At 33.9% G+C, this 13,858-nt stretch overlaps 1 protein-coding gene across 1 annotated transcript; it reads right to left on the bottom strand.

Moving 5' to 3' along the window:
- Window positions 1–9,123: 9,123 nt before the first annotated feature.
- On the bottom strand, window positions 9,124–11,222 carry LOC126699911 (uncharacterized). Its single transcript, XM_050397884.1, has 5 exons — window positions 10,820–11,222; window positions 10,650–10,676; window positions 10,442–10,545; window positions 10,246–10,388; window positions 9,124–9,808 (listed from the first exon to the last, which is right to left on the bottom strand). The coding sequence occupies exons 1-5, from the start codon at window positions 11,220–11,222 to the stop codon at window positions 9,124–9,126; spliced, it is 1,362 nt and encodes a 453-aa protein (XP_050253841.1).
- Between the last annotated feature and the right edge of the window lie 2,636 nt (window positions 11,223–13,858).

The following is a 13,858-nucleotide window of genomic DNA, read 5'->3' as shown; positions in this document are numbered from 1 at the left end:
TACGCGGCGTCACACTCCAATTCCTTTACCGCCTCAACGAGTCCGAGATCGTCGAGCCGCTTCTATCGTTGATCCTATCAAACCTCGAGCACCGCCACCCATTCGTGCGGCGAAATGCGGTGCTGGCGGTGATGTTGGTCTACAGGCTGCCGCAGGGGGAGCAGTTGCTGGATTTGGCGCCGGAGATTGTCGAGAAGTTCCTGACTTCTTAGTAGGATAGTTCGAGCAAGCGCAACGCATTTCTGATGCTGTTCAATTGCACGCAGGATCGGGCGGTGGACTATCTGTTCAGGAATGTGGATCGGATTGCCAATTGGGGCGAGCAGCTCCAAATGGTGGTGATGTAGTTGATTCAGAAGGTTTGCCGCACGAACAAGGCGGAGAAGGGGAAACCAACGAATTACCATATCTGAACTCAAGTTTTATTTTATTTTATTTTTTAATTTGGTTTGTGTATATATGTGGATTGATTTTGTTTTGCACAATATTCATTTATGATTTTTCTGAGTTTGATTTTCTTGTGTTCTTTGTGTTTGATATTTTGGGTTTGTATGATTTTTTCTGGGTTGTGTTTTTGTGTGTTCTTGATGAAGAGGATGTTAGATCTAAATTCATGTGTTTTTTATTTTTAATTCTGTTTTTTTTTTTTTTTAAATTGATCAATTAAAATGGATCTGAGGTGGCATTTATTATTATTTTATGCTGACTTGGCATTTATTAAATAATAAATAATTTTTTTATTATTATTTTATTCGTCACGTCAGCATTTATTGTGTCAACAGTACACTCTGTTTGCCACGTCAGCTTTTTCTGTTAGTTGAGTGACGGAAAGGACTAAAATAACAAGCGTTAATTGGATTAAGGACTAAAAGTGGTAAAATAGAAATGTAAGGACCAAAATAGAAATGACCCTAAAATATAGGAACGAAAAGAGCATTTACACCTAAAAAAAATTGTAAAAAAAAAAAAATTTAAAGGGAACGACGTTATTCCACTTCCCCTGAAATCAAAACCAAAAACATGATGGATTTTTGAAGCCCTAACTGAGTAAATTTGGGAAAAATTGGAATAGGAGTTGGGTCAGTTTGAGAGAGAAACTGAGTTTGAGAGCGAGACCGAGACCAAGACCGAGATTGAGGCCAAGTTTGAGAGACAAGTCGAGATTAAGGTTAAGAAGGTGATGGATTTCTGATAAATTGAGTTTGAGAGAGAGACCGAGAAAGAGACCAATTTGAGAGAGATTGAGAGACAAGCAACAGGTATTCAATCATTGTTCTTATCAACTTTTTACTAAATATTTGTTTTGTTTTCATAGTTGAAAGATCAGGCTACATGGTTGTGCTGTTATATAATTGTTCATTATGGGTTACGAACTGATCTTGGAGTGATGTATTAGGGTTATTACAAGATGGGGATGGTAATCATGGGTATAAGTTGTAGTATATATGATTCTGGATGATTGTGTTTTATCATGAATTATTGGATTTTTTTTTTTTTTGAGCTTAATTGGTGCATTCTATATATACTATAAAACCAAAGTCTTTAACTTATTGTTGACTAGTTTTGGAGCCTCCACAATTTTCCACATCACTAATTTTTTTTTTTTTTTTTATATATATATAAAAACATCAAAGCTGAAACATGAAACCTGACTCCTACTTTAGAGGTAATTTGCAAGCTAGCATAATTTTGGGAGAGAATATCATTAGTTATCAAGGTTTTAAAACCATTTAGAAAACTAGTATCTCGAGTCTATGAAACTCAAGTTCGGTGACAAAATCAAGCCTCAAGGACTCAAGTTCTAGTGCTGAGGTGGAGTAATTTATCCACGTGGAACTCGAGTTTCTCAGACTTAAGTTCTATAAAAGTATCTGAAGAACGAAGATGAAGATGAAGACGATCTGAAGAACCAATCTGGAAAACATATGGAGATGAAGACGATTTGAAGAACTAAAGAATCGAAGAACCATATCCAAAGGAAGAAGAAGAACGATCTGAAGAACCGATCTGGAAAACACATGAAGATGAAGACGATTTGAAAAATCGAAGAATTGGATCTGAAGGAAGAAGAAGAACGATCTAGAAAACATAGATCCAAAGACACAATTTGGAAAACACAGAGGAAGAAGAAGTGCAGAAGAGGAACTCAAGTATTATAAACTTGAGTTCTACATGGATTCCACGTAGATAATCTTAAAGTCAAGCATTTAAGAATCGAGTTTTATCATAAAACTCGAGATGCTATTTTTTTCCATATTGTTTTGCAAACATCACCACTAACGAAACTGTTAAAATTTTAAGGCCAAATGAAAAAAAAAAAAAAAAAAAAAAAAAAAAAAAAAAAAAAATCCCCTACTTTATAACCCAAAACTCAAAACCCTTAAGAGATCATTTTGGGTTTCTCACGATTTAAGCTCAAACACCATTGTTAAAGCACCTTATCACCATTGTTAAAGCTTCAAACGCCATGTCTGTCTTGTTGTCTCTCTTATTATTTCCCTATTTCAGTGTTTACTCTTCTTCTTCTTCCGTTTTCAGCAATTTTGCTCAATGCTTGACTATCAATGTCTTGCTCCCTCTTTTATTCTTTCTCTGTTTCAGATTTTAAAAAGTGTTTCTTTCATTCTTCTTCTATTTCTCTCTCCCCCCCTCCCCCCCCACCCTCCTCTCTCTCTCTCCTTTCTTCTTTCTACAGTTTTTCCCTCTCCTTTATTCAATGTCTCACTAGTAGCCACATCCTATTTAATTTCTGGGGCTTTGTTTTTCAATTGGACGGACAATTCAATGTTATTGGGGAATGGGTCTCACAACAAAGTGTAATGGCAGACAAACCAATGTCCACTACTATTTAGGGTTTTTTTTTTTTTTTAATTTCATGAGAAATATCTCTCTTAACTTTTTATTTTTTATTGGGTTTCATACAAAAAGTTTATTGAATAGTCAAATGGGCTTTGGCATAGCACATGAAAAGTATATTTGAAATATAGATTTATATATTTATTTGGATTCCTTTCAAAAATATATATATATATATATATATATATATATTTATTTATTTATTTATTTGGATTATTTTAGTTAGTTTTTCATTTTTTACTAATTTAATATATTTATTTATTTTTTAAATAATTATTAAATTAATTATGATGTCATCACAATTCAATCTCGGTTAAACTTCGATTTGACTCTAAAAATCTTGAATCTCTCTCTTCTCCAATTCTTTGAACAATCCGAGTCTAAAAACCATGATGGTCATGTGATTGAAAACTCTCGAGTAACAGCAAATTAAAGATTTTAGTTTTATCATTGCCGACCTTCTTTGTTTTCCAATGTAGTGATTTTGGTACTGTTCTTCAAGGTACATTTTGTTTTCCTCTTTATATTTTACCTAAGTTACCATTCTTGTGTGTGTGTGTGTGTGTTGTAGGGCAAGAGATAGAGCAACCTTCTGAACTACAATTTTTGGTGTGCTTTTGCATATCCCATAATTTTTTTTTTTTTTTAAACGATACAATCTAAGGCACACACATATAAGGGAAGAAGGATGAGACAAGATAATACACTCACACGCTAACACCAAAACTGCATGCAGTAATTGGTGTTGCAGAGCAAGTGATAAATCCCTTCTCAATATCATACCTTACTGATGTGGGATGACTCAACAACACTAAGCACCTTTTTTTCTTTTTGATAAACAATTCTATCTAAGACACACAACAAACTATGCATAATTTATTTAGTTAGTTTGTAGCATTTACATTATAGAATAATAATTACTACTTATGTATGTATTGCTCTTACAAAATCATCTATGCTTTTGATAGTTGTGTCTTGAAGATGGAAAAGCTGTGTGATGAGAATCAACAAGCATTCAAGGATCCATTGCATGTTCCAGTTGGGCCTATTACTAAAGCAAAAACCAAGAAGATCAAATAAACACTTAATGGGCTGATTCAAAAGATTTGGGCTAATTCAAACGCAAGACATTCCAAGTTGGGCCCAAAGAAAGATGAAGGCGTAATAAATTTAATTCAAGCTAATGAGGGCTGATTTGGCTTAATTGGGCTTGATTTATGGCGTGGATTAATGGCTAATTGATTTTCCAGCTTCGTATCAGTCAATAGATATTTTTCCAATTCTGGAGCTTCTAATTTCGTACTAGATCTACCTTAATTTTAGGCTTTTATTATTTAGAACGTTTTTTAGCTATTTTCCTATTTTGGATTTGCTAATTTCAGACCAAATCAACTTTTATTTAGGGTTTTATTATTTAGAACGTTTTTAGGTTTTTTTTTTTTTTTTTTTTTTTTTTCAGTCATATCTTATAAATAGCATGCACTTATTGTAATAGAGGAGAATTATTGAATAAAAATCAGAAAAAAGGTGAGGCTTTGCTCTTCTTTTGGTTCTTCAAGAACTATGAACTTATCAGGGATTCTTCCTTGTGGCGTTCAAACTTTATACCTTTTGGTTCGTGATTTAATTATAATCATTGGGTCAAGGTGTTACACTTATACCTTTGGTTCGCGTTTCGATTATAAACGTTGGGTCAGGGTTTTTATCAAAAATCTGAATTTTAGTTTTCTTGGGCAAGTATTCCAATATTTTTGTTGGGTCTCTAAGCGTGTCGATTGAGGTTCACATCACTGTGTGTATTAGTTACCATTTTGTGAAGCAGTGGACTTGGATATGATTTGTTATTCATTTATGCTTTTGATAATACCTAATTGGTAAAAATTGTGGATATTTAAGTTTACTATATTATTGTTTTAGCTCTGCGTGAAGCAAAAGAAAGGTTAATTTCAGCAATATTTTAATCCAAATAGCATCAAAAGAGAAGTTGCCATACCAGAGTCTTAACTGACCACTTCAGACTGTTCAATAAAAAGAGTATTTTCTTTATCTCAAGAGACAAACCGACATTTGGTGAGATACTACTATTCTTAATTAAATTCATAAAAATCATTATTTGCTTTTCCTTTATTTGTTTGTATGATGCTCTCTATCATTTTTGTTTATGAAGTTTGTCTATAGAACTCTCTACCAGTGAATAAATAGAGAGATTGGAAATTGAATTGAAGCTTAATCAAACATATAAACCAAAATTTAGTTATTTATTTTCCAACTTGTCTACTTTTCCTATATTAAATAAAATTAGAGGATTAAGAGCCTCATTACAAATCTGAACAAATTCCTTATTATCATTCATTTTTACTTCATTGTCCCTCAAAAAAATAAATATATGTAATTTTTATTAAATTATACTGTACAACACATGGGTTAGAGACTAGTTATATATATAAAAAAAAATTTCTTTTATTAGATTTTTGAATAAATTAGTTGTCAAGCTCTTTGATGGAATCTAATTAAAGAGAATAATCATTCCCGGTGAGAATGTTGTTGTCAACATATAAACGAAGGATGAGATAACGACCATGACATCAAAACAGACCTAAGGTGATCACGCCGCACCACAGAACTTGGTGAGGTAGGAAGTAAAGTTAAGGTATACTTGTGAACAAATCTCACCTAATGCTATTTCCTTAAGCCTCAAATTATATAGAGTTAGAACTTCATTTAATTAAGTCTATATAATAAAACTTATATTCCCTTTCAAAAAAAAAATAAATAAATAAAACTTATATAATGCATATATGAAAAAAAAAAAAAAAAAAAAAAGTTGAGAAGACATATATGAAAATAAATTGTTATCCGTCATATAGGTATAATTTATATCTCATGTTTACAAATTACAAGTTATTGAGTTTAGTTTTTAAGGGTGGTGAGCTTAATGAACTTGAAGGACATGTCACATTCGCATATGCCCAAAAGTCTCAAATTCCATTCAACACACTATTGGCTCACAAGTTTTTTTTTTTTTTTTTTGGCTATCTCATTGGTAGGGAGTAGATTAGTTTAGCAAAAGCTAAGATATCACTTTTTTTAAATAATAATATAAAATAAAATAAAAATAGTTTTGTTTAAAAAGAAAATAGTTTTGTTTTTCAACTATTTTGTATACCCTTAATTAGACTTTCTTCCCTTCTCTAAAAACACAACAAAAAAATTTATAATAATTTAAGAACAAAATCTAGGAGGCAAGTTTTTAATGATTAGTGAAAAAATCATGTCAATGGTAAATCTAGATAAAACTAATAAAAAACTTGTGACCTTGACTCAAAAGTTAGTAGGCTTTTACCACATGAACCAATTATGAATTACCATAAAAAAAAAATGACCGATTCTTTAAAAGAAAAGGATAAAATATTGGGTAAATTACCAATTTAATTTCTAATGTTTACACTATATGTCAATTTAGTCTTTAATTTTGCAAATGTGTTAGTTTAGTCTCTAATATATTAGCATCGTGTTAAAATAGACATTATTATCGTTAAGTTATTGATGGAGAATGTTGGTGTGACTAATAGACCTAAATAAAAAAATTTTAAAAAAGTATATATATATATATATATATATATATATATATATATGCCCCGTAGGATGCCACATGGACTACCACATGCCTAAGTAAAAACAAAAACTCAAACAAGGGATCTGAAATCCCTAACCTAGATGAGAGGAGAACCAAGAGGAGGGGCAGGCATGTGGGATTGGAGAGAGCTTGACAGTATGAGGAAGACAATGATAGAGACAACGATTGCGATGACAAAAACAATAATGTAAATTATACCGAAGTCAACATCTAAAGCTTGATAAGGCAAAGACTAGTAGAAATTCATGCATTTTTTGAAAATTTATCTCCTTCAAATTTGATAACAAAAGACTCAATTTGCTCAAAATTTGAGATTCAAAGTCCTTGTTGTTTTTGTTTATGTAAGAATGATCCTGAGGTAGAATCTATGTTCTTAGTTTGATTCCCTGAAAAGTTGAGAGGAAAGTAGAAGGAAAATAAATTCTTAGGTTTTTTTTTCCCCCGGATATCAGGTTCTCTATTAAATGTGTGTTACAAGGATCCAGAAAATGATATAACCAAGTCAAGCACATCATCCACTTCCAAAGCGAGTATGTCCAAGCATTATGGGAGCGATGTCCTGGGCATTTCTATCAAATTTGGAAAGCTTCCTTCAAAGCTTGGTTCATTTAGCAATGTTTGGTTATTGCATATAAACAACAATTGGTTAGGAAAGATGAGAAGTTCTTGTTCGCCAAAAGCCATTTTTGACTTTGTATTAACCCCAAACATAGAGAACGAGACAAATGGGGGGTGTAAAAAAGTAAAGACGAAGGGAAAAAAAAAAAAAAGATGTGTGAACACAGAGAGAGAAATTGAGAGAGAAAAGATGAAGAACTTTCTCTAATTGATGTAATGAATGAAACTGTATAGAATTGGAGCTTTATACAATTACATCTAAGCTAGGAACCTAAACCCCCAAAATAGAGCATAACTAATTATACCAAATTATGAGGGAAGTAGTTACTGCACGTGCAAAGATTAGTTACAACACATGTGATACAACTAAATTAAATTAACACCTAAACTACTTGTAGTTTAGCTACTGATCTAATCCTCTTGCAGCTGCAACTTATCATTGTGTCATTTATCCTTCTTCCCTTTCTTCCCATCCTCTGTTCTTTGATCCTTGACTATCTGATACTCCCCCTCAAGATGGGATTCAGTGCTATGTATGTTCAATATACTCATCTTGGAAAGTAAGGACCTCAACTGTTGACTACTAAGTGCTTTGGTAAACAAGTCTGCTAGTTGTGTATGTGTAGGAGTGAAGAACAAACGTATCACCTTTTCTTGCACCTTATCCTTAACCAAATGATAGTCTACCTCTATATGCTTTGTCCTTTCATGAAAGACAAGATTCTCACCAATATAAATTGTTGCCTAATTGTCACAGAAAAGCATACCAGGTTGTGGGTGATGAACTTCTAAATCTTTCAATAGAGCTAGCAACCAAGTCATCTCACAAATAGTTAAAGCCTTGCTCTATACTCAGCTTCAACTGAGGATCTAGAAACTATAGATTGTTTCTTAGACTTCCATGAGACCAATGAATCTCCTAAGAACACACAAAATCCTGTAGTGGATCTCCTAGTGTCTACACAAGATGCCTAATCTGCATCTCTGTAAGCTTTTAAATGCAAGTTTGATTTTGATGATAGGAGAATGCCTTGACCAGGACACCTTTTAATGTACTGCAATATTTTTTAGGCTGCATCAAGATGTGGTTTTCTGGGCTTGGCCATGAATTGGCTTAGTTTGTGGACTGGATATGTGATGTCAGGTCTTGTTATAGTCAGATATAGCAACCTTCGAACTAGCCTTCTATAAACACCAGGATCAGGCAATAAATCTCCTTGATACTTGCTTAATTTCAAGTTTTGTTCCATTAGCACTTTGCTAGGCTTACAACTTGTCATACAAGAATCTTTAAGAACCCTTAATGCATACTTTCTTTGGCACAATGAAATCCACTTTTCTGATCTAGCCACCTTAAGACCAAGAAAGCATTTCAGATTACCAAGGTCTTTCAACTTAAAATCATGATTCAAAGAACTCTTGAGGTCTTCAACTGCTTGAACATCATTACTTGCAATAAGGATGTCATCAACATAAACTAGCAATGTTATAAAAGTCTGATAAAACTTCTTAGTGAACAAAGAGTAATCAGATTTTGATTGCTTGAATCCATACTTCAAAATGGTTGTGGAAAACTTGGAGTAGCACTGCCTTGATACTTGCTTGAGGCCATACAAAGACTTGTTAAGCTTGCAAACTAGGTTCTCCCCTTTGTTGTGAAAGCCTTAAGGCAACTGCATATATACCTCTTCATGAAGGTCACCATTAAGAAAGGCATTGTTCACATCAAGCTAAACCAAATGCCAACCTCTCACAGCAAAAATAGCAAGCAAAGCCTTGACAGTTGTGAGTTTGGCAATAGGAGAAAAGGTATCAATGAAGTCCAAGCCAGCTTGTTGAGTGAAACCCTTGGCAACAAGCCTAGCTTTGTATCTGTCCAAGGAGCCATCAACATTATATTTAACCTTATAAACCCATTTACAACCAATAGCCCTTTTATGAGAAGGTAATGGAGTAATAGTCCAGGTCTGATTTGCTTCCAAAGCAGCAATTTCAGATGCCATAGCATCCTGCTAGTTAGGATCTTGTACTACCTCATGGTAAGATGTAGGCTCAGGAATGGCAAAAATGAGAGAATAAAAATGGGCGTAATTGGAAGACAATTTAGAGGAATCAAGGTAAGTGGACAAAGGATAAGGTATACTTGACTTGTTGGCAGGAAGAGAAGAAGTGAGGTGATTGCTGACAACAGTGTTGCACTTATAATCTTGCAAGTATGAAGGTGGTTTAGACACCCTGGATGACTTCCTTAAAGAAGCAGGTGGTACAATATTGGAAGGAAGGTCAGGTGGGATAGATTGAGATGGATTGAGGGCTGAGGAATCTGTAGAATCCTGATCAACAGGTAACATAGGTAACACAAAATCCTCATCTAAAGAAATAGTAGGAGTAAAAGGAATGTCAGCATTATAAACATTACCAGGATCATTATTGTGAACCTGAGGAGGGTTGGTAGTAGGAAAATCAAGCAAGGAAGCAGGTGTTTGAGCCACTGAATGGAAAAGATGAGGTAAAGGGATGCTAGTGTGAGGTGAGAAAGAATGAGAAGGTGAAGCAAAAGGAAACGCAATTTCAAGGAAATGAACATCTCTAGAGACAAAAATCCTTTTGGTAGTTAAATCAAGTAACTTGTAACCTTTAACACCAAAGGGGTAACCAAGAAAAACACAAGAAGAGGACCTTGGTTCAAATTTGGACCTGTTATGAGACAAAGTGGATGCAAAACAAAGGCAATCAAATACTTTCAAATGAGCATAAGAATGAGGTTTGCCATAGAGCTTTTCAAATGGAGTTTTGTGATATAAGAGCTTAAAAGGCAACCTATTAATGATGTGAATAGCAGTTAACACACATTCACCCCAATAAGAAATAGGAACATTAAATTGAAACTTCAATGCTCTTGCAATGCTTAAAATATGCTAGTGTTTCCTCTCCACAACTGAATTTTGTTGTGGAGTGGCAACACATGAATGTTGATGAATAATGCCATGTTTAGCATAAAAATCTTTTATGAAGAATTCAGGAGCATTGTCAGTTCTAATGATCATATTATTGGTATGAAAGTGTGTGTTAATCATGTTACAAAATGAGATCAGCAAAGGTCTAGTGTCAGATTTTGATTTCATGAGGTAAACCCAAGTGGATCTTGTGGCATCATCCATAATGGTAAGGAAGTATCTGAAACCATCATGAGTGAACCTAGCAAATGGTCCCCACAATGGATCAAATTAAAAGCATTATCTGAAACATGATTAATAGAAGGAAATGGAAGTCGTTTCTGTTTTGCAATTGACAAAGAACACAATTTTTATTACTATGAAAAGTATGTACATCAAGAAGATAACTGTGTAAAGCATGAAGCTTATTATCGGAGACATAACCTAACCTCATATGCCAAAGATATGGCTTAGTAACACTAGGAGTTGACACAAAATCTGACACAGAATTAACAAAAGATTGAAAAACGGACTCAAGAACTGAAGAAGCTTCAAGATGATGTAGTGTGCAATAGGTACAAATTGTCATGCAATTCACCCACTCCAATCATTCTCCAACAAGTAAGGTCCTGTATGAAACACAAATTTGAGAGAAAAACAAGACAACATGATAGAGTTTTGGTCAATTTGCTGACTAATATCAAATTGAAGGTGAAAGAGGGAACACATAGTACATTTTCAAGAATCAAAGTTGAAGTAACTTGGATTGTACCTATATGTGTAACAGTAACCTTTTCACCATTAGGCAATTGAACAAATGTTGAAATGGAACTAGTGATATGTGTAAAAGAAGATAAAGAATGGACTATATGGTTTGTGGCCCCAGCTTCAAGAACCCATACATCATTACCATAAGCAACCTTATTGATAAGATTAACAGCAAAAACTGAATGATACAAGTCTAAGGAAACAGAATCTGACCAAGCATTACACTCATTACTTGAAAGGGCAGAATTGGCTAAGTGTAAGACATCATTAGCACCACTAGATGTGGATGCATGAAAGTTGAGCATAGAAATCAGTTGCTGATACTGCTCTGAAGTGAAAGGGAAGGAATTGACCTGCTGAACATCAGAATTGCCTTGATCACCTTCAACCAAGACTTGATTGGCCATAGCCACTCTACCTTTCTACTTGTAATCAGGAGGAAAACCTACTAGTTTGTAGCATTTCTCCATAACATGACCAACCTTCCCACAGTGACTATACACAGGCCTCTCTTTTGCATTGTTTCCTTTGACATTCTTGTTATTGTTCCTTGGAAATGAATTTCCTTGACTGAACCCTTGATTCTTGACTACAAGAGCAGTTGATTCAACTGAAGGAGCAATAGTAAAACCTAAACACCATTGCCTTTCCTCTTGAATCACTAAGGAAAATGCCTTATCAATGGAAGGACTAGCCTCCATCATGAGGATTTGTGTTCTGACTTGAGAGTAAGAGTCATTCAAGCCATTTAGGAACTGCATGAGAGAATCTTGATGCTGAAAGGCGCTGCTACGGTAACAGGTTGCATCATAGTTGAGATTTGCTTCTGAAGCTGAGAGATTCTTGGTCCATTGGCTTGAGAGAATTGTTCCTTGAGAGTATTCCATACTTCAAATGCTGTGTCTCTGTAAATCACACTAGCAGTGAGATAAGGAGAAACTGAATTCAAGATCCAAGAGGAGATCATCGAATTACACTTGGATCAAGCTTGCTTCTCTAGTGGTGTGACTGCCATTGAAGCATTGACAGAACCATCAACAAAGCCAAGCTTGTTTTTGGCATCCAAAGCCATTCTCATTGCTCTGGCCCAAGTAGGGTAGTTATACTCAGTTAATGGTTGAGTAACCAGAATTGCACCTGGTATTTCACCATTATACAAGAAAAATGGACTTTGTGGATCTTCCATTGGAGACAATTCTCGTTGAGAAGAGGAAGATGAACTAGTCTGAGTATTCGATGCCATTGATGGAGGCTCGAGCTTTGATACCATGTAAGAAAGTAAAGACGAAGGAAAGAAAAGATGTGTGAACACAAAGAGAGAAATTGAGAGAGAAAAGATGAAGAACTTTCTTTAATTGATGTAATGAATGAATCTGTACAGAATTAGAGCTTTATACAATTACATCTAAGCTAGGAACCTAAACCCCCAAAACAGAGCATAACTTATACCAAATTATGAGGGAAGTAGTTACTGCACGTGCAAAGATTAGTTGCAACATGTGTGATACAATTGAATTAAATTAACACCTAAACTACTTATAGTTTAGCTACTGATCTAATCCTCTTGCAACTGCAACTTATCATTGTGTCGTTTATCCTTCTTCCCTTTCTTCCCATTCTCTGTTCTTTGTTCTCTGATCCTTGACTGTCTAATAGGGGGCAATAAGTAATTATCATTATTTTTTAGGTCCACCAGAAGGAGCACTTCAACAGCCTCTGACGGATGTAATAATTTCACCCAAAACTCATTGGTCATTGAATCATAGCCATTAATTACAACTTGTTACATATAACGATAATGCCCAACTATCAACAGATGAAACTCATTCAAATTCAAAGACTCAAGGATTACCATCACCTTCAAATAGAAGAGATAACATAAAGATACCTAAAATTAGCTACTGATCTAATCCTCTTGCAACTGCAACTTATCATTGTGTCGTTTATCCTTCTTCCCTTTCTTCCCATTCTCTGTTCTTTGTTCTCTGATCCTTGACTGTCTAATAGGGGGCAATAAGTAATTATCATTATTTTTTAGGTCCACCAGCAGGAGCACTTCAACAGTCCTCTGACAGATGTAATAATTTCACCCAAAACTCATTGGTTATTGAATCATAGCCATTAATTACAACTTGTTACATATAACGATAATGCCCAACTATCAACAGATGAAACTCATTCAAATTCAAAGACTCAAGGATTATCATCACCTTCAAATAGAAGAGATAACATAAAGATACCTAAAACTAGAACCTAAGAGATATTATCTCTATTTGATTTTTGTATTTGAATTCAACTTAGATTATTTGTACAATATCTATCCTTGTTGTATCTTGAATTTACATTAGATATAAATACAGAAAAGCCTTTACCAATTTGTTGGTAATGCAGAACAATATTTTTCTTGTGTATTTTTATTAAGTTTGCACTTTTTTTTTTTTTTTTGGAATGAATATGTTAAAAATCAATGAAAATTAGTTTTTTGAATAAATCTATTAAAATGATGAAAATTTGGATTTCTAGGAGTCAAACTACCCAAAAAAAAAATCAGATTTAGAGAATTAGTTTGAGATTTTAATCAAATTGAAGAGAGAGAGGAAAAGGAGAGGTGTGTTATAAATGCAAAACAAAAAACACAAACTCTTTTTCAATCCTCCAATCTTTTGAGAAGTTGAATTTGCTTTTCTAATTTACAAAATTTCGAACCCTTACTTTTTTTGTCCTTGTTATGTTTATTTTCGTCTAAAAAAAATGTTTTCTAACGGCAAATGGAGAGGTAGGTTACAAAAGACTAATAGAATTAATTTCAAGTGAGCAAAGTGGCAACTTTTGAATCATAGATAGACAAGATGAAAAGGGATTTAACCTCATGTAAGTTTACTGTAATAATAAGACAAGTGAGCTACAAATTTTAATTTTAACATACGTGATATATAGATTTTAACACTCACCATTCCCACCCATCCTTGTAATACACTGAAACCCTCATTTTTGTATTTTGAAAAACAACTTTTCCATTGATGAGCTGAATGTGTGAACAAAG

The sequence above is a fragment of the Quercus robur genome, chromosome 2 (assembly GCF_932294415.1).
Source record: "Quercus robur chromosome 2, dhQueRobu3.1, whole genome shotgun sequence".
In the NCBI taxonomy this organism is placed as follows: Eukaryota; Viridiplantae; Streptophyta; class Magnoliopsida; order Fagales; family Fagaceae; genus Quercus; species Quercus robur.
This window is presented reverse-complemented; position numbering and strand designations above follow the sequence as displayed.

Bases quoted from the DNA above. Each gene is read 5' to 3' on its own strand.
- LOC126699911 (XM_050397884.1), bottom strand. From the start codon at position 11,222: ATGGCCAATCAAGTCTTGGTTGAAGGTGATCAAGGCAATTCTGATGTT. The intron at 10,677-10,819 runs GTACAATCCAAG...TGTTTCATACAG, and splicing joins GGTTACTGTTACACATATAG to GACCTTACTTGTTGGAGAAT. The intron at 10,389-10,441 runs GTACATACTTTT...ATTGCAAAACAG, and splicing joins TACACAGTTATCTTCTTGAT to AAACGACTTCCATTTCCTTC.